Genomic DNA, 25,005 nt, shown 5'->3' with positions numbered 1-25,005 from the left:
TCAGTACAATTTGGCCACAACATGGACCTAGCAGAAGCAGCGTCACCACAGTCACGCCTGGGGAAGGTGGAGAGTGTCCTCCTGCATGAAGCTCGGCTTGCCTCCACCACTGCTGAGATCCACCAAGCTGCTGCAGACCAGCAACAGGCGATAGCAGTGCTAACCGCACAGGTTTAACATCTCTTGGATGTCAACTCTAGCCCCCACTGCAGGGCCTTCATCTGTTAGAACCCCAGTGCCAATATCCGCACCTGAGCCGCTGGTGGGGGTCCCGGAGCGCTATGCTGGAGATCCAGAGAACCGCAACCTTTTCCTCACCAACCGCTTGATCCCGTTTGCGCTGAAGCCGCACACCTTCGCTTCAGAGGAGGCCAGGGTGGCTTTCACCATCAACCATCTCACTGGAAGAGCTCGTCTGGGGGGGACCGCCGAATGGGAGCGACACACTCCAGCCTGCGCCTCATTCCAAGCCTTTTCCGCAGAGCTTCGCAGGGTATTTGGGGTGCCCTCCCAGGGTCCAGACTCCATGGGGTGTCTGATGAACCTTTGTCAAGGGCATCGGTCTGTGGCAGACTATTCCATAGACTTTCGCACCCGGGCTCGACAGGGCAATAGGAATGTCGAGGCCCAGTGTGATGCTTACCTGTTGGGCCTGGCGAGTTGCATCAAGGATGAGCTGGCTTCCTATGAGCTCCATAATTCTTTGGATAGTCTCATTGACCTGACAACACGGGTGGACCGACGTATCCTAGCCCGACAAGAGGAGAGGCAGCGAGAAGGCGTCAACCAAAGCATTTGGAACAGAGGCCGCTCATCTTCAGAGGTCACAGCTTCTGTGGCCCCACCTCAAGGAGGGGAGCCAGAGCCTATGCAGATTAGCTGAACCAGTCTCACGCCAGAGGGTCGCCGCAAAGACAACCTCTGCCTGTACTGTGGTCAGACTGGTCACTTTGTCTCCCGCTGTCCAGTAAAAGCACGGGGCTCACCCGTAATTGGGGAAGTACTGGTGAGTCAGACATCTGAACAGTTCCCCAAGAGGCGGCCTTTCTGGCAAACACGTTTACTACTGGCAAATGCCGCACAGACCATAGCAACGCTCATAGACAGACGTCTCCCTCATCGACGAAGACCTAGCACAACAACTTAACATCAACAGGATCCCGTTGCCCCAGCCGATCTCCGCCAGTGCCCTGGACGGCAATGTTATGGGGACCGTAACTCATCAGACAAGGCCTGTTCAGATGCTAATCTCTGGGAACCACCGTGAGACGATCAGTTTCCATATCCTAAAATCTTCCCACATCCCTCTCATTCTGGGTTACCCCTGGCTCCGTCGTCATAACCCCCATATCGACTGGGCGACTGGGTCCATCCTGGGGTGGAGCCCGTTCTGTCAATGAATCTGCTTGAAGCAAGCCTCCGTTCTGCAACCCGCTACCAGCGCCATCCCATCTCCTGATCGACTTATGTTCCTGCAGAGTACCATGACTTCAGAGAGGTTTTCAGTATGGCCAAGGCCACATCACTTCCTCCTCGAGAGGAGTCCACGTCTCAAAGGTCAAGCCGGTTCGGGAGAGTCGACTGATGTCACAGTTTGGATATTCTTTCTCCCACTTTAGTCTTTTCCGATCCCTTCCGTCATCAAAGAGATTCCCTTCTGCTTGCCTGCTTTGTTCTGAGTGGTCATGTATAAAAACCCCTGCTTGCCACTCATTCCCTGCCAGATTGTTATTTACCTGTCTGCACTCAGGACTGAAGACCGTCATCAACCTTGCCTGCCCCTGACCAGACTGTCCTGCCTGATTCCTGATTGCCTGCCTTTGACTAGCCTGCCCTGCCTGATTCCTGATTGCCTGCCTGATTCCTGATTAAAGACACTTTCTCAACTTAACCTGTGTGTCAGCTGTACAGCAATTGGGTCCAAAACACACCCGTTTCAAACAACAGATAAGTATTTTGAATTTAGGCTATTTCCTGCATCACTTTTTTTTTCCTGGGGAACCAAAATGCTCAGTGTCAGCTCCATCCACCAAACAACGAATGTTGACAGGCATTGTGTTTCATTTAAACAATGATTAGTTGCTGTTTGGTTTTTTTTATATTACATATATAATATAATATTGGACTGAGTTGTAGCAATACAAACAGTATTATTTAACTTGGATTAAAAAATAAATAAAAAATCAGACAAAACACACAAATATACACATTTATTCGTCTATTTGTTAGGTGTAACGAAATATGAAGAAATAAGGTCATGGGGTTTTCAGATATATCCACACGGGTGCTGTTTAATGCGCTTTTGCTGTGCTGTTTGGTCGAAATCGGTGTAGCGCTTGAACATTATGTACGTAAACCAGGTGGGCAGTCCACACTTCCTCATTTGGGTCAAACCCGCCGTGTGACGTTCGCGAACACCATTTGTGGACCAATTACAGTAAAGTCTATAAACAGCCAATGGAGAAGACAGATTTGCCACGCCGTTGCACAAACGACCAACCGCCGAGTAGTGTTTGCTTCGGGAAGGCGGGCCACTGCTGTGTTCAGGAAGACGGGTTGGAGCGAGGTGGGGATATCTAGTTAGCTCGCTGCTAGCAGCTTGGAGGCGGCTGCCGATGTGCTTTGAGCTTTGTAGACGGAACCAGTTTTGTTTGTTTTACTTTTTGCTCGGCGCAGCGATGACCATCTGACACCAAGAATGGACATAAGTTAACAATGACGGGGGAGAAAAAGAAGAAAAAGCGGCTGAACCGCAGCATTCTTCTTGCAAAGAAAATTATAATAAAAGATGGAGGAAGTGTGAGTTAAATATTTATTTATCTTCGTTAACTCAGCGTGCCATTGGGCAAAACCCGTTGGCAGCATCCAAACATTGTAGTCGTGTGTGTTTTATGAAGACGTAGTAGTTGATCGGGCATTTATTTTATTTCTTTAGTTGTCTTAGAATGTGTATGCCGTCTGCTTGGCTAACTGGCCAAGAGCGATGTATGAACTTGCCGTGTACGCGGCCTACGTACACTAGCCGCTTACACGTCACTTCGGGTAACGCTAACAAGCTAATGTCAGCGTTGGCCGCGTCGTTGTCTTGAGAAACACCCTCGCACTGTATTTTTAATGTTAGCCAGTAAAATTAGTATACGCAATTTAGCGTCCTTGACCTTAAGTTAGTCCGTATTATGTTGATATTGCGTGCGGCACCCCAAAGGATTTCACGCGGAATGAGCTAGCGTTAGCTCACTAGCTTTTGTAGCATATGTGTTCAGATGGGCTCGTTTTTATTTATGTCAGACAAGCTCTCGTGTGAAACAATTTAGTTTAATTGAAATGTCCACTTTTCTCAATCTACAAGAAAAGTAAATCTGTCTAACGGACGATGGCAAGATAGTCTAGCACTGGCGTTTGGATCCTCGTTGGAAAACACGTAAACAGACCGTTAAAGTAAACAATTCAGCATTGCACGGGCATCTGCTGCTGAGGTAAAACAAGTCGTGTTGGCTAACACGGCGATTGCAGTGACACAGGGCCAGTGGGAGGTTAAATAACCGTTGGGGGTTTGCGGCTGTTGACACGCTCTGGGACCCACCTCGGGTCACTGACACCTGTAATTCAGGTGTCACGTAACGGTCGCCAAATGAGATAAGAGAACAATCATTTGAGGTCCCAGACTTCCGCAGCGCCAACACTACGCGCTGTTAGCTGCGACCGATTGTCTTTTTGGTTTATTTTATTTAGAAGATTGTAGCTGCTGAATTCGGCGAGGCGGTAGTGCTGATTATATAATAAGTTGGACAACAATGCCAAACGCAATGAATGTAGACGGGAAGCCATTAGGACTAAATCGATTGTTTGGCGTTGTCGCTCTTGCAAATAAGAATGTGCCGAAATATTCATTAAACTATTTAACTCTTTATACTGCTAATCTGTGTTGCCTGTTGTCGCTCTGACAACCCAAATGATTTTTTTCCCCCCTTGCATTTAACCATCATGAAGCCAGTTTGCTCAATTCCCACCATTCACTATTTTTTATTTATTTTATTTTTTTGGTTCCCTCTATTGTGTTACTGTAGATTTATGTAGACTAGTTTACATTGTTGACTGATTATGCTTTGTAATTGAAAAAGGGTGTTTCTGTGAATCACTGCCTCCACCATGGTTGTTCTTGTAGATTATTTTTGCCTAGTGAGTAAACAAGTATAGTGAATAAAACTAGGCACCACTATGAAAGTGCATTGACTTGGAAGAAGTAAAAAACATTTTACTTTAAGACAAAAAGAGACAGGTTTAGATGTTGACATCATAAAATCCTGTCTCACCCACATCAATGTTTTAATTAGCTTAAACTAGATTTGAAAATGACACACACACACACACACACACACACACACACACACACACACACACAGCCTAGGTGTTCTCATTCTGCTAGTGCAAGTACACTACAGTGAAGTGTTCTTGAGGGTTAAAAAAACACAAAACTTCCTCCCAAGAAAATGTGAATGCTTTTTTTCACCAACCAACATACTGCTGTATTGCTGTGCTGACATTCTCATCAGGCACTATGATTCATGCACATTTTCCTGAGGCTCTTGATTTTTAAAATCATCAAATTATTTGTCTTTATGTAAACTGGCTGGCCTTTGAATCCAATGTCAGGTCCTGTAAGCTACTTTTAAAAGTAAAATTATGGAATTTTCTTCAAGAAAATGAAAGTGTCAGGTTTAGTATATAAATGACCTTGGACAACCAACACGGAGCAATGAATGCTGGTTGTAAATAGACCTCAGCATAAACTCCTAGTCCCATATGGAGGAAATGTCAAACGGTTGTACTTCTGTGCGACTCACGTGTCTGCTTGTGCGTGTCTGTCTGTGTCACTCACCCAGCCTCAGGGAATCGGTGAGCCCAGTGTTTACCATGCCGTGGTCGTCATCTTCTTGGAGTTTTTCGCGTGGGGTCTGCTCACCACCCCGATGCTCACGGTAAGCCGCAACCCACAAATGCTTGCGTAAACACAGTCGCATACACTCGCAGGACGGTGTGGTTCTCCTGCAGGAGAAGGTGCACACGTGTTCGTCAATGCCTTGCCAAACGCTAGCGTCGGGACAAATCTAAAGAGCGTCTCTCGGTTGTATTGTCCAAGCACCGCTTTTCAGAAATGTCACATGTGAGTAATGTGACTGCTGACATGCATGTGTGTTTAATTTTATGTTTTGTTTGAAGGAATGCAATCCCTCCTGTTCCTCCGCCTTGTTCTCTTTGCAGTTTTATTCAGCCCCAAACATTTCTCTCCAAGTTGCGTAGAAAGTGGCATCTCAAGCAAACGACTAGCAAGCACCTGTGCGCCACATGATGTAAACGGACGGAATGACGCAATGCATGCCTTTCAGTCGTTGCTCGAGAGGTTCTTTGCATAATCAGATGAGAGCGAGCGACTGTGCCTTGTTAGCACACTGCTTCATTATTACCCAGCTCTCTGTGTGTGCGCAAACCAAGGTCTAGTGTACTAAACAAGTGTCATCTGCACTTTGAGCTGTCGGGACTTCCATTCATTCTACAGATGCAGTCACACCTCACTCACTCACTCACTGACTGACTCACTCAATAGAATCATTTAGTTTTATTTGAAAAGAGTTCACCTATGCTCTAGTACAGGCATGGGCAAACTGCGACCCGCGGGCCATATACAGCCCGTTAACATTTTTAATCTGGCCTACCGAGCATGAAGGAAATTATATTAAAAGTAAGTCATAAAATAGCTGCATGTTTCAGTGTTTTAGGAGTCATTTCAATAAAGAGCTAAATAGAATGGGGCTCAAAGACGGGTATTTTGTTGGAACGCTTTGTTGATTTTCAGTTGACATTAAAGCAACATGTCTTCTCCATATCCCAGGAGATATGTTTTTCCTCCTGTGAGGTGGCTTACCAAAACACTCCATCCATCCATCTGCTGCTGCTCCGCCACCTCCGGCTCATTGTAGAACCCATTGCGGCCCACCAGTCAAAATGTTTGCCTGTGGCCGCTCTGGTATCATGCACGCATTTGACTTCTCTGTTGACATTCAGGTCGTGCTTCCAGTCACAACACAGAATGTAGTTTAGAAAATGTTTTTACTTGAACTTTAATGATAGTGAACGTAGATTCCTGACAGTTTTCCATACAGTCAACTCTGAACCTATAATCAATCCGTCTTAGAAAATTATACAGTGTGAATATACAATAGAATAGTTTTGGGGTGAGTCTGGTTGTCCGCAGATTACCCCGGCTGATGTCACCAATCCATAAATGCTGTAAAATAATGCAGTCTAGATTTGAAGGAGTGCTGAGGTAGCGCTGCTTCCAAACACCGCACAGCTCTTACTTCCTGATGATAAGTTCTTAATGAGGTCAAATAAGCCATTTGGTTCGTGCAGTTGCAGCGTGATCGTTTTATTTTAGGAATATGTGTTTGTCCCTATGATGGAGAATTTTAGGAATATGTGTTTATCCCTATGATGGAGAATAGAGGTAAACTGTTTGAAAATGTTGAAGTGACTTCTACATCCATGTTGACACACATTCAGGTGTGCCAGAGCACCCCAGCGTGTTTGGAATATTTCTCACTGAGGGCAAGTGACAACGGGGTCATTTCATCCCAAACTCTGCTTTTCACACCATTATTAAAAATCGAGGAGGTCTGTTTAAGCTCTAAGAATGTATACGCTTTTATTTTGTTTTTTAAAATGGGTATAAATATTATTATATATTATTATTATATTATATTATTTTATTTCTTTGTTCAGGTCATGTCAGACATGTTTATCTGCAGTGCAATTCTAACTGTTATTCCTATAAACACGCAAATAGTCTTGGCTGTATTGTATATATTATTTAGAATATATTTTTTGAATTTGTTGTGGTGTTTCCAGCTGTATATAGTTCAATGTGAGGTGCAGCTACTCTGCTGACCGAACGCACTGCACACTTGTGCAGACTTGATTATTGATTGGCATCGTGCAGGTCGTTGACCTGTGAAAGGTCTTCCTGTTTGTTATTAAAGTTGATCTCCTCTGTATTTCTCAATGCCCCATCTGTTTGGTTTCACCAGTATGGCATCACTCTTTTCATGTGTGTGCTTTTTTTTTTTCCCCCCTGTGCCAAACAGTGTTTGCTGATTGAGATATGATGCCCGCCGTGTGGACTAAGTGCTTTCTTCTGCTGTTGTCTGCGTTTGTTCTGTAGGTGTTACGGCAGACATTTCCTCAACACACATTCCTGATGAATGGGCTTATCCATGGAGTCAAGGTAAGCACTTAGAACAGACGTGAGTGGCCACCTTCTCACCAGCAAAGTGAGGAAGTAAAGGACATGCAAGTCAGGTTATTTTTGGTTTGTTTAAAACTAATTTATAAATTTAGTTGGTTATGTTTGTGTAAATGCATTGATAATAAAACTAACATTGACTGTTGCCAAATGACAAACACATTTAACTATTGCTACAAGAAATAATATGAGGAGGAGCTTCTCCTCTGTGTCTTTTTTGCAGTGTTCAGATGGTCACATCACCACTGCAGCTGCCCTCAATAGGCTGGTTGTGACTGTGCAACTAATCCAATCAGTGTTTAACATACTGTAAAGTGGATATCTTGGAGTTTGGCTATTATCACGTTACCAATGCTCTGCATTTGCGCAGATGTGAAAAGATCCTCCACAATCCTTAAAATCCATATCCACCAGTCGCACAGTTATACACTATATGATTATTTCATGCAGTCAACGACTTTCACCTTCCGTGTGATAATTGGCAGAATCACCTTCTAGTCGTTCCCTGCAGCTGCTCTTCCTTATGCTATTTCAGCAGTGCATATTTGCAGCCTGGCTACTGGAATATTTGCAGAGCATCTGTGCACCAGTGCTCGTGTTCAGCAACCTCCTGCTCGACACGGTTCGCTGGCCGGAGGACAAAGTCTTGCGTTTTTGTATTAAACTGGTGGAATATTTAATGTTCTTGATATTAACAACACAGTTCAACCAATGATATTTTGACAATCTTTTATGGAAGAGTCATGTTCCACAAAACTGTGTGTAGCATCTATTGATATCCACGCCAGCTCTACAGTTGTGTTTGAATTCAAAAAAGACAAATTGCAAGCAAGTTCTTTCAAAATGTAAACATTTTTTTTAAATATTATTTTTAAAAAAAACAACCTCTGCCAACTGTGCCAAAAACTAGAATTGAAGATTTTGAACAAATTGTCAAGTTGCTTAAAGTTCCAGTTATTAGTTTTCCAGTGCAGTTCTCTGTTTAGAGTAGGGTTTAGAGTTTTTTCCAGTGTGTTCTCACATCACTGGAATTTCAAGGCCTTTTGTTTATATTTCACTCATTCTTTTTGTCCCATCTTCTGTCTCTGCCTTTCTATCTCTGTTATTTTCTCTGTTATTTTCCAGGGCCTATTATCATTTCTCAGCGCTCCCCTCATTGGAGCTCTGTCGGACGTCTGGGGGCGCAAGTCCTTCTTGCTGCTTACTGTCTTCTTCACATGTGCCCCCATTCCACTGATGAAGATCAGCCCATGGTAAGTGAAGAAACCAGTGAACAACTCACTGTGTTGCACTTTAAACACACAAATTTCTTATAATCACAATAATATGAATAATAATTTTAGAACTGTTCTGCGATTAAAAAAAAAAAAAAAAAAAGACAAATAAAGAAAGAAAGGAACAAAAACCTCTGGCATCAACACAGCGCCCCCAGCTGGCCTCATTTGTGACTATGCAACTATTGCCTCGCCTAAGGGAGATCAGTGGTCAAGCAGCCGACGTCCTGCTACCAGAGCAGCTCGGCACTGTGTGTCAGCGACTGAACTGCCCCGTTCTCCCCGTAACTTGTCAATGAATCATCTTAGCAGAAAAAAAGAAGCTGCTTTAATGCAACAACAGCCTATGTTATATTTCTCCAAAACAGCCAGCGACAAGTTCAAAAATGTCATTAGGTTAGCAATACTGCTGCTGTAGGGTTCTTGTTATAACTACGTGTTTTTGCACCCTTCAGGTGGTACTTTGCAGTCATTTCCATGTCCGGCGTCTTCGCCGTCACCTTCTCTGTGATATTTGCGTACGTGGCAGACATTACGCAGGAGCATGAGAGGAGCACAGCGTACGGTTTGGTGAGGAAATGTCCAGCCACGGCTCATACATCCATCGGCCTCATCGAACATCGCGCCGGCCAGACGGCTAAGACGAGCTCTCCCGCTGTGCGTCTCTTTCCAGGTGTCGGCGACCTTTGCTGCCAGCCTGGTCACCAGCCCGGCCATCGGAGCCTACTTGTCTGTTGCCTACGGCGACACCCTGGTGGTGATCCTTGCCACCGTCATCTCCCTGCTCGACATCTGCTTCATCCTGGTGGCCGTGCCCGAGTCGCTGCCAGAGAAGATGAGGCCGGCATCGTGGGGAGCACCCATCTCCTGGGAACAGGCGGACCCCTTCGCCGTGAGTTGGTCACATGACACCCGTCTTGATCTGTCTTTTTCTCCGCTATCATTCTGTCAAAGTAAATAATTTCAAGATGGTTTAACTTAAAAATGAAAATGATTTATTTACATTTTTTTAACATTCAAAAAAGATTTTTCTTTGTTTTGTGGGTGTGTATGTTTTTACTGTGCTGTTTGCCATATTTCACTGTGATATGGATCATTTGGGTCTGAAATAAAGGAATTAAAAAGAAATACAGTCCTCCCAAGAAAGCAACGCACTGGAGCTCAAAAAAGAATTCCATCAGCGATCACTCTTTTTAATGCCACTTCTGAAATGGAAAGGCATTGTATTGTTGTTTGCAGCACCAAAAAATATTTGGTAGCATTTTTATTTCTTAATTTCGTAGTTTGAGCAAGGGAAACCATCTTAAAAGTCTCAGACAGTTTGAAAGGGTTTTGCTGCTCAGTTTGGTTGATTGAACAAACCTCTGACCAGACCAAGCCTTACTGAAACCTAATAAACCTCTTCTGCACCCCTTTGTTTTAACTCTTACATCATTTGATAATGCTAACATACCAGCATCACGCAGTCTTTAAACTAAGAACAGCCATGAATTTTAGCTTTCTTCTCACCGCAGCTTTTGTTATAGCTTTTTTTTTTCCCCCTGTGTGGTTTCATCATGCTAAGCTGTATCTTGCTGATCTTTTGGCCAGTCTCTGCGGAAGGTGGGCCAAGATTCGACGGTGCTCCTCATCTGCATCACAGTCTTTCTCTCCTACCTCCCCGAAGCTGGCCAGTACTCCAGTTTCTTCCTCTATCTCAGACAGGTAAGACTTGTCAGTGGTATCGATGCATTGTACATTTATATCATCTTCTTTTTGTTCTAAATGGCTAAAATACGACATTAAAAATGTTTCCGAGGGGCCTTGTTCAGTGTCTCGGCTAAATGCTGAGGCCTAGAACATAATGCACTCAGGAATTAGCAGATTCTGGCGTCAGACAGTGCAACACTGCAGTAGCACTCAAAGCAGATGGCACCTGCAGACCTAACTGTAAAGATGTCGACTCCTTTCCCAAACTGCTCAACCGTCTACATGAGTAAAGTTCATGTCAACAGCGTCGGCTCAAACCAGTCAGACAAGTCCGACACTTGCTCTCCAGCGGGAGCGATAGCAGAGCAGGCCCCGCAGCGCTGCGTCCAGCATTTCCTTCCACGCCCTTGTGTGATCTTCACTATAAGATGCTCCAGGCAAACTGTGTCACCTGCCGCCTTTCTCTCACTGCATATCGTGTATCTACGTATCAACTCATGAGGTTGAAAGGCAGTCGTTACACACCGTCTTTCTTCTTTTCCGAACACCAAAGCTGCCCCCAAATTACACTTGCACTGGGCTTGCTTGACGTGGCAAGGCTTTGTGCTTGTCTTGTCATGCCCTAACTTGTGCTTCCTCCGTGCTCCGTCTCCCCCAGGTGATAGGCTTCTCATCAGAGACAGTTGCAGCCTTCATTGCAGTCGTGGGGATTCTCTCAATTCTAGCTCAGGTACTAAAAAAACGGTTCCATCGTACAGTCGGACAAGTTGTCTTAAATTCTCTACATTCATTCTTGTTTACTTTATCTATTCAAAAAACTTCAATGCCCTCATATTTCATTTAATATCTTGCATAACATCTACAAATTCAATAATTGTAGCCCCGTTTCCATTGTACTTTCAATTTTGTGTTACAAAAAAAAAATCACATAAGGTAAACAAAAGCTTAATGTTCTAGTTTGTTATATTCGTTTTTGTTTTGACTTTTCCTTTGTCCTTTTTATATCGAAACAAACGATTGATTCAAATCTAATAAGTGTTTGTCCTTTTCAGACGGTGGTGTTGGGAATTCTGATGCGTTCCATAGGGAATAAGAACACGATCCTGCTTGGCCTTGGCTTCCAGATCCTCCAGCTGGCGTGGTATGGATTCGGCTCGCAGCCCTGGTCAGTTCCCCTCGCACCTTGATTTGCTCATCTCCTATTGTACGCCTGGTGAAATGACGCTGCAGCTGTGCACTAGCTATGTTATTCTGTTCGCTGAGCCCACACACAGTTAGAACTGCAAGCTCACAATGAAATGAGCTTTGTAGGCCCACGTATTGATTTCTGAAAGAGTTTGGAGCGGCCATCTGCTTCACTTATTATGCATGTATCCATGGAGCTTAGTGGGTGAGCCTCACAAAAGACAGCAGTGATACAGTGAGCGTAATTCAGGCAGGGAAGACCGATGACGAAGCATTTCATGCAGCGAGGCGCACATCAGCGGCCACGCGCTGGAAAAGTGCACTTTGTTCACGGGACGGCGTTCAGTCTCCCAGGAAAATGGCTTTCCTTTGCATGGCAACACCAGTGACTCCTCTCTTTATCTGTCAATGTTGCTGTGAAATCTCACATGTTAGCTAAATATTTGCAGAGGTAACGCCTCCTCTAATTGAGCTTCTATTGTACTTCTTTTGAAGCTATCAAAGCGTATACTGCGATGTACTGTGCACATCTGTGTTCTTTGAGACATCTCAGACTCATTTGTTTCAGTCTCCAAGTGCACACACTACTGCTATTGCTTAGTTGTATCCATTTCCCATTATCCACTGTCATTGTAGTCTTGACTCGACTTGACTTGCTGGTGACGGAACTTTGTTTTTGATGAAGACGTTTCTCACTCCAAAGGCTTCTTCACCCAAGAAAATAATTCCACTTGTGAAACTTACAAACCTGACAACCTACTCGCACACACTTTCATTGTAATACCGTGACAAACCACCAGAGGGGAGTATACCATTGATGAATCGGACTCAAAATTGGTGGCCAAATGACCAAAGTTAACATTTTTGACGACGAGTAATTTTATTCCTCTGAATATTTCAAAGTTAATTTTTAATGTTTTGTAAACATGGCTGTAAATGGAAAAATTCAGTTCAAGGTTGTGCACTTTTAGATTAGTCTTTAGACCAAAGACTTGCAGAATTCTAGCTTGTACCATCAGCAATGACCGTTTTGAATTTTAAAAAAACCCCCGTGAACTACATCTATCCAGCCAGCACGTGCAAAATATTGTTTACTCTCCCCGTCTGTCCTGTTTTTCTTGAGGTTCCTCAGAAGAAGGGTTCTGATTTTGATTGTAGATACAAAGTGTTTCCAGCTCTGATGATGAAGCGTTTTCACTTTTTTCTTTGACAACAATCAAGGGGCTGCTCTTGCTCACAGAAAACAACACAACTCTGAAGCATATGCCTAAAAGAACTGAAATTACTTTTTGTACATGTGAAAGTGAGAAACGAAACCAAAGCTGTCAAAGTGACACAATGTACTTAGAAAACAGAAGTTTGATGATTTTCTAACGGGTGACTGTGCGGCCGTCACCGTGGTTGCTGCCCTAATAAGCTGCTCCAAAGCTTCCAATACCGGAGAATCTCTTCCACCTTTAACTGATGTCTGTCGTTGGTCGTAGGATGATGTGGGCTGCCGGAGCCGTGGCAGCAATGTCCAGCATCACCTTTCCTGCCATCAGCGCCATCGTGTCCCGTAACGCCGACCCAGACCAACAAGGCAAGCTTTGGCCCAACTGTTTTCGCTAAGTTTACGTTGTTAATTGTGGCGTCGTCCACCAGTTCAGAGTTCTGACCTGCACTGGTGTCGCCACCACCGGACCTGCTGCTAAACTGACTTTGGAATAGTGAAATGTATTCAGCTCCAGATGTTTCTAACCGTCACCCTGTCCCTTGTCTTTTTGTCCAGGTGTGGTCCAGGGCATGATCACTGGAATCCGGGGCCTTTGTAACGGTTTGGGCCCTGCTCTCTACGGGTTTGTCTTCTATTTGTTCCACGTGGAGCTGACGGACACGGACAACTCGGAGAAAAGTGCCAAAGCCAACATGGTCAACCCCACCGACGAGGTCAGCGCCAGTTTTTTTAAAACCTGCACCCCAGACACGATGCTTTCCATCTGATGATGGATGATAATGGATGATGGATGATAATGGATGATGGATGATAATGGATGATAGATGGATGGATGATAGATGGATGGATGATAGATGGATGGATGATTGATGGATGGATGATTGATGGATGGATGATGGATGGATGATGGATAGATGGATGGATGATGGATGGATGGATGGGTAGATGATGGATGGATGATAGATGGATGGATGATAGATGGATGGATGGATGGATGATAGATGGATAGCTGATGGATGGATGGATGGGTAGATGATGGATGGATGGATGGGTAGATGATGGATGGATGGATGGATAGATGAATCGGTGGAAGGATGAATGGATAGATATTCAAAACAGGTAAAACAGGTACATTGGAATTCTTTGTGCGTTTCTCTGAGTCAGTTTAAGAATACAGTTGGTCTAATAAAAACTCTACATAAATTAATTATTATTTTTATTAATTAATTATTAATTAATAAGTGAAAAGGCCATAAAATAATCAGGATAAAAGGCAATAGTTAATTAAAAGCTTAACCTCTGCACCCCCCCCCCCCCCCCCCCTCGCTCTCTCTCTCTCTCCCCTGTTCTCCCCTCCCCAGAGTGCCATCATCCCAGGTCCCCCCTTCCTGTTTGGGGCGTGCTCGGTGTTGCTGTCTCTGCTGGTGGCGCTGTTCATCCCAGAGCACACGGGGCCCGGCGTGAGGCCCGGCGCCTACAAGAAGCACAGTAATGGGGCGCAGAGTCACTCCCACAGCCCGCAGGGCAGTGGTGCAGAGGGGAAGGAGCCGCTGCTGGAGGACAGCAGTGTATAACCTCAGCTAACGGGGGCTGGGGGGTAATGGAGGGGTCCCGACCCCCACACCCCACACCCCACCACCACCACCACCCCTGCACATTTGGACAGATGGCGCTCAGTGGACGCAAGCTGACGACAGGCGCTCGCCAGACTTGCGGTGCCGTGACGAGGCGCTCGTGTCGGCGGCACAACAGACGGCCGACTGACTGACTGACTGACTGACTGATTCTCAGCAGAGCCTGTTCTAAGAGGGTAAACTGCATATTTTTTGTGGGGGTAGGGGGGGGGGCCTGTGATAGAACAGGACAGCGCGAGCCGGCACGGTTGAGCTGGACTCCTTTCGGTTCTTAACAGTTAGTCACAGCGAGGCGTATATACCACGGCTTTCCCTTCTCCTGGTGCGAACCACAACAACAACAACAAAAAAAAACTAAAAGAAAAAAACACAAGCGATTTGGGTTGGAGCGTGAGCGGCGTGCATCTCATCTCAAATGTCCCCCCCACCCCCCGACACCCGTGTGCTATGCCGTTCTCATCTGTGGCCGAGCGACGCAGTTCACTTCGGTGAACTCGGCGATTCTTTGAAAAAGCTAAAAATAAATAAATAAATAAAGATAAATGGTTCCTGTGCGTGCGGAGGGAGCACAGGCTCCGGTTGGGCAGCCTCGCTTCTTCTGCACAGGAAGCACAGCGGCTGCGTGAACACCTGTGAGGGGGCGGAGTCTCCACAGGCTGCAGAGGATGTGATGGGTCAATCAGTTCAGAAGGCCACACTTGGATGGAAGAACACACTTGTTACAGGTGTGTGTGTGTGTGTGTGTGTGTGTGTGTGTGTGTGTGTGTGTGTGTGTGTGTGTGTGTGTGTGTGTGTGTGTGTGTGTGTGTGTGTGTGTGTGTGTGTGTGACCACTCTATTAGCTGAAGCAGTTTTTTAATGTTTACTCTCCATGCTCTAGTTCAGTAGTACTGTTTGGGTTGTATAATTTTCTCTGTTCCAACTGAGGGGTAGTTGTGCTTAATCAAGAACCCAGTTGCCTCCAAGTCACTTGAATATATATATATATATGTATGTAAATATATATACATATATATTAATTACGCAACCTGTATGAAGACCGAGGTCTGAGAGGGCTCTGTAATATTCCACCTTCGCTCCCATCGGAGCAGTTGTACACCACGATTTGATCTTGTTGCCCTTCCGGATGCTCGGTTTCCCGACATCGAGTCACCGTCGGACTAAAAGGCCCCACACAACCTTTTGTTTTAGTTCAGAAAAAAGAATTCCAACAGCCTCTGGACCAACTGAAGCAAGAGCATCGGTAATTAGCATGAGAGAGTTAGCGGTGCTCGTCAGTGCAGAGACTGTGAGCGATGGGCGATGTGTTTTGCTGCAGACCCTCTGATGCGGCATCAGCGTCTGCTGTGAGACTCCTGCTTTAGTCCTTCGAACCTCCGCGGCCGCGAGTGTTGAGGTGCGGCTTATTTATTGGCTATCGACTAGTAACGGATGTGGTCAACTTTGGTTCACTCGCCAGGGGGAGCTGTTTGTTTAAATAAACCAACCTGTGCCACCTACAGGAAAGAAAACGCCAACCAATAGCATCTGAACCTTTTAATGTTGTTTTCTGATTATGTTACTGTCGTTTATTACTATGACATACAATTTCTGCTAACTACTAGAACATTCAACACATAATCTGATTAAAAGTAGGATTTTTTTTTTTAACGGTTTCATACATAATTAATGCTGATGACCAAAATATGTACAAATTAAGGCCCAACACCTGACACCAAAGATTTTTTTTTTTTTTTTAATGAATAGTTCCATAACGATTTAGAAGGAAGAAAATCTAGATTTCCCTCGATCTATGCTTACAAGTGACGGTTCACACTTCCTGTAATAAAAATAATCGATATCGCACGTTGCTGACGCACGTCGGTAGTTTTTGTTCTTGCCAGTAGGTGGCACATTAGGTCTGAAACTGCTGATGTTGCGGAGAAATTCCTGTCGGAGAGACGATTTGGCTCTGGAGCGTCAACTCCTTCTCAGGTCAGACGCTTGAAAATGTGCCTGACCTGAAGCTCTGGCAGTTTGTGAAAGTGTCAAACATCCAAATCACAACCTGACATGCTGTAACATTTTTTTTTTTTTTTTTTTTTTTTTTTTTAATTACCGTTTAACATCTTTGTAAAGAGAAATGTTTGCCGTTTATTTTGTGCCAAATTGTTTTTGGTTTGCTTTATCATACTGTGTGTCTGTGGGTGTGCATGTGTGCTTTGCACTGTTGTGTAAATTTGCTTATGTTTTGTTTTTCTCGTGTCTTAATTTCTTTCTTTTTTTTATGCTATAATTTTTTATAGCTTAATTTTTTTAAAGTCACCCACTCTTTTTTTTTTTATTTACCCATCAAGTATGGCTAGATTATGAAATGTCCATCTGTTTTCAGTGTTTTCATTTCACGACAAGCATCACACCGAGTTGAGTTACAGTTGAGAAGAGTTCTTTCTCCGCAGATCAGACCACAGCAGAAGCCGCTGAATGTTCCAGGCTATGCTCTATACATTGTACCCTCAACATGTTTTGACTTGACTTGTCATAGTTTTATTAATTTAGAGGGGGGGCTGCTAGACAGGAGATGTTGATTTAATCTCGATAAATATCAGTTTGTTTGTTTGGTTTCTTTTTTTTTTTTTATTGATCATTTCCTGGACCAACACGTTGCTAAACCGACAAAGCGAGACCCGAATTCAATTGGTAAAGATTCTGCACCAGCTGCACGTTCACCTTCCGAGCAGACGACTGCAGATGTACACAACGCCACCTTGTACATGCAGCAGATGTATATATTCTGGCTCTGGGAGAAGGCCACCTCTTGGTATGTTTGGTTGTATGGTGCAATTATTCTTCTATATTTCTCAAGACGTACCTGCTAGCCACTCCTGTTTTTAGTATGATGTGGTTTTGTGGCCTGAACCCCGTCCCCCCCCTCTCTGTGTGCCTAAAATTAGCCAAGAAATGAGTATGGCAACATTAATAAATGGTGGTTATTATGTAAATATGGGGAAACTAATGACAAACTATTTATTAAAGGTTTATTGTACAATGAAATATCCGTCTCTTGATTTGTTTCATCCTACTACTGAAAGCTTATTGAATCATGAGGCCGTGACGAAAGTAAGCGGGGCATAAATCTTTTCAATGTTGTTTTTGAATTGGGCCCCCGAAGTAAGTGGCAGCTAAAGTTCATTAAATCCTCAAACAAACAGTTAGTGTTCCTAATACCTGAGTTTTTGTTTAATGCACTAACTTTCCTGTTTGCTCACAGTAATCCTCGCCATTCGCTTTTAATGCACTTCTAATGCTTTCCTCAGCCATGCACCTAAGCTCATTTACCCACCGCCGTCTGATCCTGCCTTTATTAAAGCCACATGAAGGCAGTAGTAAAGTCTGGCAGAAATCCCAGTCGAGGCCTCGCCTTTCCCCCGGATAGACGGGTTTCCACACTAAAATTATTTTAATCCAATATCAAGTTTGAATACAGAGATAGGATTTTAATATGACAATGGCTTCTGCGGGATGAGGACTAGTGAGGTGTTTTGTTATTATGCCGACATGCATTTCTTAGTGTCTCTGAAATGGTGGAAAGGCCAAAACCCAATGAGATTAGATGTAATGTTTACACAGCGTCCACATCTAAAATGTGATCCAGCCTCAGACTCTCATTGACTGCTGTTTGTAGTATGTCTTGAATGCTTCTATTAAGATGCATTCTAGTAACACACGATACTTACCATGAAAATGCATCACAACCTTTTTCTCTGTCCGCATGATAAACTTGCTCCATTCTACCGTAACATTGTGCTTTATAAAGAGACTTGTCCAGCACAGTGGGTTCACTTGGCCTTGCAGACGCCTCCCTCAAACCTCCTGTTACATCCTGCGATCAACTAAATTATGGACATTATTTCCTTAATTAAAGCTCTTTGGTGGATAGAAAAAATCCCTTATAAATCCCAGCACATTGCTTCCTCTGACGACACACTTTTAATGTAATTAAATGCTGATTTCACATCCTTTTTAATTCAAGCTTTCAGGGGATTAGATTTAACTGTTTCCAGAATGGGAAACTTCCCTCTACATTCACAGAATAATCCCTGGCCGGCCCAAGCTGACCTCCCCACCAGTGGTTCCCCTCTATCTCCTGGAATATGATGATGTCGGCAAAATGTCCACATGGAACAGGAGGTGCCCTGTAGTCTTAACCTGCTGGGGAGGAGATAACAATAAGACTCTTAACTGTAATCCACGCCTGTTGTTTCCTGATGAGCCCTCTGACAGCAACCAGACGCTGGCTTGGACTGTTAACATCAGCACAAAGTGATCATGTTTGTTGATTGTACATACGGTGTGCGGAAGTGCATGTCCTCCCACACACACGCGTGCCCTCTGTGATATCTCAAAGTGGATGTGTGTTTCCTCCACGGGAAAGTGAACGAATGGAATAATTGGAGACCATGGACAGCAGAGGTGGAAAAGTATTCACAAACTGTACTTGAGTAAAAGTAGAGATACTTGTGGAAAAAAATATGGTGAAAGTAAAAGTGCTGATTCAACTCCTTTACTCTAGTAAAAGTAAGTGTCTGTTTTCTTTCTTCTTCTTGTTTGTATTTTGTATGTAGCACATGTTCGAAATAAATCAAATAAATCAATAAATCAAAAGTAAAAATGATATTTATTTTTTTTGCCATTATTGAAACAATAAATTCATCGATCATTTTGCAAAAAAAAAATAAAAAGTTGTGACAGAATAATCTGGACTGAACTGACCAGAGTGACCCCAAGGCCAAGGTTCTCAAAGATAATCCCCTCTAAAATGTGATCCACTTTTATTTATTTAATTACACAACACAACCACTCTTATTTACCTAACTACACAACAGCACACAACAACAATGAATTACTTTCAACAGAATTTGCATCTTTTAAAAACTTTTAAACACAAAAGGAGCGACTGAGTTTTTCCCAATTCCAAAGTAAAATTGACAGATATTTGGGAACAAATGTTGTGAATAAAAGTGAAAAGTTGCCAGTAAAAGAAATACTCAATTAAAGCACAGATACCTGAAACATTTTCTTAAGTACATTTACAAATTACTTGGACTTCATTTTTTCTCACCTCTGATGGACAAACTAAAATTAAAGTCCCACTGATTTTCACATCCCAAAGGATGCGAAAATCCTCCCCTGAGGGACCAGTGGGCAGCTCAGAATACTGAGTGCCAAGCAGGGAGGCAATGGGCACCATTTTTACAGTCTTTGGTATGACCTGGCCGGTGATCGAACCCACAACCTACCAGCCTGAGGGCGGACACTCATCCACTAGACTACTGAGCTAGTGAGCTAGAGAGACATATGACTATCACGTCAAATTGCTGTAGTCAATTTAATATAATATGCAACCTTTAAGATTAAGCATTGAAATCATTTTTAGGCTTTTGGCTGCATCCATCCATCTTCTATACACGCCTCCTCCTGCACTCAGGGTGACAGGGGTCTGCTGGAGCCATTTCCCAGCCCTCACGGAGCAAAGGCAGGGTGACACCCTGAATAAGTCGCCAGTTCATCACAGGGCCACATGGAAAGACAAACAATCATTCACTCTGACACACCAACGGTCACTTTCCATGCATGTTTTTGAGCCTGTGGGAGGAAGCCAGAGAACCCTGAGAGAACAACAGGGAGAACATGCAAACTACCACACAGCAAGACTGCAGGCCCGGGAATGGAACCCACAACCTTCTCGCTGTGAGTCGCCAGCACTGACCACTGCTCCACCGTGTCGCCCTTTCTCTGCACCCAGCTGTCCAAATCCAGTCCAATATTTTAGCGCCCACTAGTGTGAGGAGGAGTCAACCTGAACGTTGCACTGCGGTGCTTTGCAACTGCAAGGGAACGTCAACAAATTGCAGGTTTCATACCTTCCAGGACTTTGCCCGGTGGGGATAAAGACTTTTAACAAGAGCATCTTCTCTCTCTGGCTGCTTCCAAGGTGCGCGTACGTGTGCACTCAGGAGCCCCTGTGCCTGCCTGCCTGCCTGCCTGCCTGCCTGCCTGCCTGCCTGCCTGCCTGCCTGCGTCGCCCTGTCGTTTGTTTGCTCTTGTGATGCGAGCATGAAAAGGGCCCATGTGACTGCTGGAATGTATTGTGATGCAGAGTTGCTGTCAGTGCACATTTGCTCTTGGCGTTTCAGATAGATAGGCGCACAGGAGTGGAAGTGAGCCGCCCTGCACGGTGGAAAACCCAGCGGCCTCTGCTCCTCCTGGCTGAGGTCCAGGCTGAGGTCCAGGCTGAGGTCCAGGCTGAGGTCCAGGGACCCCTGCGCGGCCCGCCGCTATCACTGCGAGTCTCCATTAACCTTGGCCACGCAGCGCATCCATCACACACGCTGTCACCGAAGTTGAGGCATTGTCTTTAAAAACACGTACATGTGCACAGGAAGAGGTGTCCCGAGCACAGGGGGTGTGGGGGGTGGGGGTGGTTCCCTGGCTGTGACTGTCCGGCCCTGACGCACCGCCGGCGTCAACGCAGCCGCCACTATAAGGCTCTTCCTGCGGTGCCTGGCGTCGAGGAAGAGCCCCAGGATGAATCATGTGTGAACCTCATTGTTCTCCGAGTCCGAGAGGTCGCTGTGAACGCGGGCCTGTCGCTAACCTTCGCCTGCTGCTGTTCCCATGTTCTATATGCAGACCGCCGGCGTTGCCTCACATGACTTCCTGGCACATGAGGTTGACGATTAACTCAAGGAAAGGTGTGGGCCTCCGACTCTGCTCTGTTTCACACACTGGCAGCGCACCCGGCGTCTGTGGGGGCTGATGTTATCATTGAGGCTTTTTAAGAATAAAATAAAGCTCCGAGAGATGTTTGCCTCGGAGATATCTGTCACACTCATGTATGTGCTGCAGGCTGAGCAAGTAAAAAAAAAAAAAAAAGAGAAAAAAAGACCCCGGCATGCAGCCCTGTGTTCATCATGACACAACCATCCTGCCTTATCACTCTGAACCTTGACCCTGTTGTTTTTGCTGTCACACTGTGGCAGGGTGCTACCTACATACCTTGATGCTGAATCAAGATAACAGTCACATGTTGGCCCTATTAATGTGGCTGCAGGCAACACACACACACACACACACACACACACACACACGCACGCACACACACTCACACACTCCTAGAGAGTGTCACAGAGTGCAGCTTTGGGATTTTCTCTTTTATTTAAGAGCACTTTAATCCCCTCTCTGCAGTGAGTTTCATATTTTTAAGCAGTTTGAACCTTCAGTGTGACAGACACAATATAAAATAATCTGCCTGTATGGTGATTGACGATAAAAATCACGTTTGTTCGATATTATGCTCTAAGGCTACAACTTTGCAAAGCAGGAGGATTTTGGGGTCCTCAGTCTCACCCCTAATCTTACTAGACTCCAATTTAAACATTGTAAAAGTGGTCGTGGCTCTCTGCAACCAGTCAGCGCTCGTTTGGACGTGAACGAAACAGGAAGTCACTTGTTGTCATTAGGAGCTCAAAGTTATTGTATCCAAATCTTTACTTTAAAACTTTCAAAAAAAACAAAAAACCTTTAATGTTAATTGTCCCTGAAAACAGTAAATGTAGCCTTCTGTTTACAGCCTCCTGCAAAACGCTTGTAAATATAGATGCTTTGCTAGGAAAATGATCATGTCCCTTGTGACATCAAAAAGGGCTGCGTTACAGAGCTTATCAATGCAGCTGAATAAACACAGACAAACATTTTTCCCAAGTTGTTGCACAGGACAAAGTTGGAACGTCTTCTTCTGAGGTTCTGAACTCACAGCGGTTTGATTTTGTTCCCACTGTTGTAAACTTCACTTTGGATTATCTGAATGCTGTTGTCAACCGACTGAAAAAAACTTAAATCCCTTTTGGATCTTGTGTGAAATTCCTTGTCCTCTCCAAGACATCCTTGTTTGCTTATAGTTTATCATCCGCCTCTGGTTTCCTGAGGTCGCCTGTGAGCAATGGAACATTTTGACAGACAGCATGCAAACATTTAAAAGTTGTAGCTTCCTTGTTGGCACTACACTGGAAGAGTTCCTGTGCCAAGAGTCATTACCACACACCAGCTATCACGTCACCCTGATAAGTAAACTGAATGTTTGGAACTGTTGCGTTTCCTGGTGAGGTTGAGTTTCGTATGTTGTAAAAAATAATAATAATAATAATAATAATAAAAAGGAATAAGCAAATGCAAATGGGCATTTACAAATTCAATATTTACACTTAGTTGTTACTTGTGTTCATGAAAACAATTTTTGGTGACTTTATTGGCAAAGCACTAACCTGGAATTATCTGGCTGAAATGTACCAAAGCCAAACTGCCTCCCCTGCTTGGACACATTAGCCCTACTTTATATGTATTCATTCACTGAAACGTGAGATTGATGGCCTTCTATCCATCTATCTACCAATTCATCAGCAAGAAAAAGCAACCTGAATTCAAATATTACTTTGAAATGAAAAAGGTAGCATGGCGAAGGCACAAAACTCTGCAAACGTTATCACCTGTCAAATCCTGAGGCTTTTCTTTCCGGTGGTTATTTGCGGCAGAGCTGCTCCACCTCTGTGTCTGCTATGACCTGTGCTGAAGTCAGGATTAAGAGGTTGTCAGGATCGAGAGTCACAGTTCAAAAAAAACAACTTGTCTCTGGGCCCCAGCAACAGGCAAAGCATTCCCCATCATGTGTTTATGAGTCATACGTTGTTTTTTTGTTTTTTTTTAGTCCATCCAAGACTGAATAACACATCAATAGTTCCAAGCCATAATGACCCTAATCTGGTCAAAATAGCACAGTAGGGTATGTGCTCTGCTTTGGATAAACTGGCTGAAATGAAAATAAAAAGTGCTCAGCTGTGCCAAAAAGGATTTTGTACAGAGTTCATTAAGATTGTTTTCTTCCCCTAAATCAAGACTGATGAGGTGCCATAAGTTAAAAGTAAACCTGACAAATTAAAACCTATATTATTTTACTCTTAACACAATTCAGATATTGCAAAGTGTTTTCAGTGTCTATCACTGCAGTCATTGTTCTGCCATATTTCCATTCCCCATGTTTGAGAACTGAAGAGAGTCTAAAGTCTTTGTAAAAATACTTCTACTTCCTTTCTGTTACTTAAATTGCTTTGACTTTGATTTTTTTTTTTTTTAAATCACTTTCTAAAGCTGGGCTTTAAATTTCATAAAAGCTGCTACATTTGACAAAAGCTATATGTTTGAATGGCTTATCACCAAAGTATGAGTCAGAGTTGAAGTCACCATTTGTGAAGAAGACTAATGCAAGGCCTACTAGCTCGAGAATGGGAAGTGGGACACGGCCTGATCCTGTCACTCACTAAGCTTTAGTCTTGTTAACACTACTCACTGTAGAGACTCAGATGGGCGGGATCACACCAGCCTTGTATAGTTTGGTTAAACCAAACCCTGGAGCATTTACTTTGTGGGTGCGGTTGGTTTGGGTTGGTGTGAACGCTGGCCGAGCCCTCTCCTGCGGACTGAACAACCGTGGGTTGGTCCACCTCGGAGAGATGCTCCCGGAACACCATGAAGTGAACTCTTGAGCGGATTATTTGGGATGTGAACCCGATTCCACACTATTGAACACATCACGGACGCATTGATGATGTAAACAAAAAAGGTGCTTTTATGGCGTTGTGATTATGACGGTATTATACTCCACTTACATCACTGATCCTCCCTGTACAGAAACAGAAAACAAGTCATGGAAGACTCTCATTAACGCCTGTCCTCTTCGCCTCTCCGACAAGTGAAAGGAAATGGATTAATGAACGGACGGATAAATGGATGGATGGAATGGATTGGTATTTTATTCATTTTCACAATTATCAGGTACAAGCTTTGTTGTAATGTTCACTATGTTTTCACTGTTTCTCATTTCTTGGCCTCAAGTTGCATCTCAGCTATGCATGTCTGTTGTTTCTATGTTTATCTACACATACCTCACATACCTGATTCTACTTGACCGTCTCCTTTTATGGGTAACAATTGGGCAACAACAATAGATTTTCAGAATAGGACACGCTGAAAAAGTGTATGGCAGGATGCACTCTTCTCCTATCTGGGCTCCTGTTGTGCAGAATGCTCTGTGAGATTGGGGCCTTTCAGACTCTCAAATAAATGCTGGAAAACAAGACTCCAATTGTTCAATTCAATTGTTGAAGACTTCATTTTCCGCAACAGGATGGGTGGATGGATGAATGGATGGGTAGGTGGATGGATGGATGGATGGATGAATGTGTGGCTGGATGGATCAAGGTTGACCAAAGTGCTTTACAAAGTATAAAGATCAACATGCTGCAATTCACTCAAATGTGTCAGGTAACTGCTTTAAAACCCAACAGCGACATTGAATTGGGGGAAGAGTTGCACGGGGATAATGTCGGCCGTCTTCCTTCAGTTTATTAAGAGGCGTGCGACTGCATTTTGGACTAGCGGCAGGTGGTGGATGGACCCATATGGGACAAGATGTTCCCTGGTTCGATAGTCTCAGCAATACTCTCACCACTCTTGCGATGCTAAATGGCTGCTTGTTGTTGCGAGGCGTTGGTGACCATCACCTCTGAACCCCGGCTGCTTCACTTTTCCTCCCAGCATCTCGGACGTGTTTGTGCGAACATGTGAGGCTCTCTGAGAATTCCTCCTGCGGTAAATAATTCTGATGACCAAGTGC

The 25,005-nt window shown here is 44.2% G+C and overlaps 1 protein-coding gene across 1 annotated transcript; it reads left to right on the top strand.

Annotated features, from left to right (window-relative positions):
* The first annotated feature begins 2,227 nt into the window (after window positions 1-2,227).
* Window positions 2,228-17,330, top strand: slc71a1-2 (solute carrier family 71 member 1-2). Its single transcript, XM_076021870.1, has 12 exons — window positions 2,228-2,799; window positions 4,884-4,979; window positions 7,220-7,282; window positions 8,426-8,553; window positions 9,030-9,144; window positions 9,248-9,466; window positions 10,165-10,278; window positions 10,922-10,993; window positions 11,316-11,428; window positions 12,933-13,030; window positions 13,220-13,377; window positions 14,026-17,330. The coding sequence occupies exons 1-12, from the start codon at window positions 2,716-2,718 to the stop codon at window positions 14,236-14,238; spliced, it is 1,473 nt and encodes a 490-aa protein (XP_075877985.1). The 5' UTR covers window positions 2,228-2,715; the 3' UTR covers window positions 14,239-17,330.
* The last annotated feature ends 7,675 nt before the right edge of the window (window positions 17,331-25,005 follow it).

The sequence above is a fragment of the Nelusetta ayraudi genome, unplaced genomic scaffold (assembly GCF_046127955.1).
Source record: "Nelusetta ayraudi isolate G7.1 ecotype Tasmania unplaced genomic scaffold, CSIRO-AGI_Nayr_v1 ptg000011l, whole genome shotgun sequence".
NCBI classification, from domain to species: domain Eukaryota; kingdom Metazoa; phylum Chordata; class Actinopteri; order Tetraodontiformes; family Monacanthidae; genus Nelusetta; species Nelusetta ayraudi.
Note: the sequence above shows the minus strand (reverse complement) of the source record. Positions and strands in the feature narration are given on the sequence as shown.

Bases quoted from the DNA above. Each gene is read 5' to 3' on its own strand.
- slc71a1-2 (XM_076021870.1), top strand. From the start codon at position 2,716: ATGACGGGGGAGAAAAAGAAGAAAAAGCGGCTGAACCGCAGCATTCTT. The intron at 10,994-11,315 runs GTACTAAAAAAA...TGTCCTTTTCAG, and splicing joins TTCTCTCAATTCTAGCTCAG to ACGGTGGTGTTGGGAATTCT. The intron at 13,031-13,219 runs GCAAGCTTTGGC...CTTTTTGTCCAG, and splicing joins CGCCGACCCAGACCAACAAG to GTGTGGTCCAGGGCATGATC.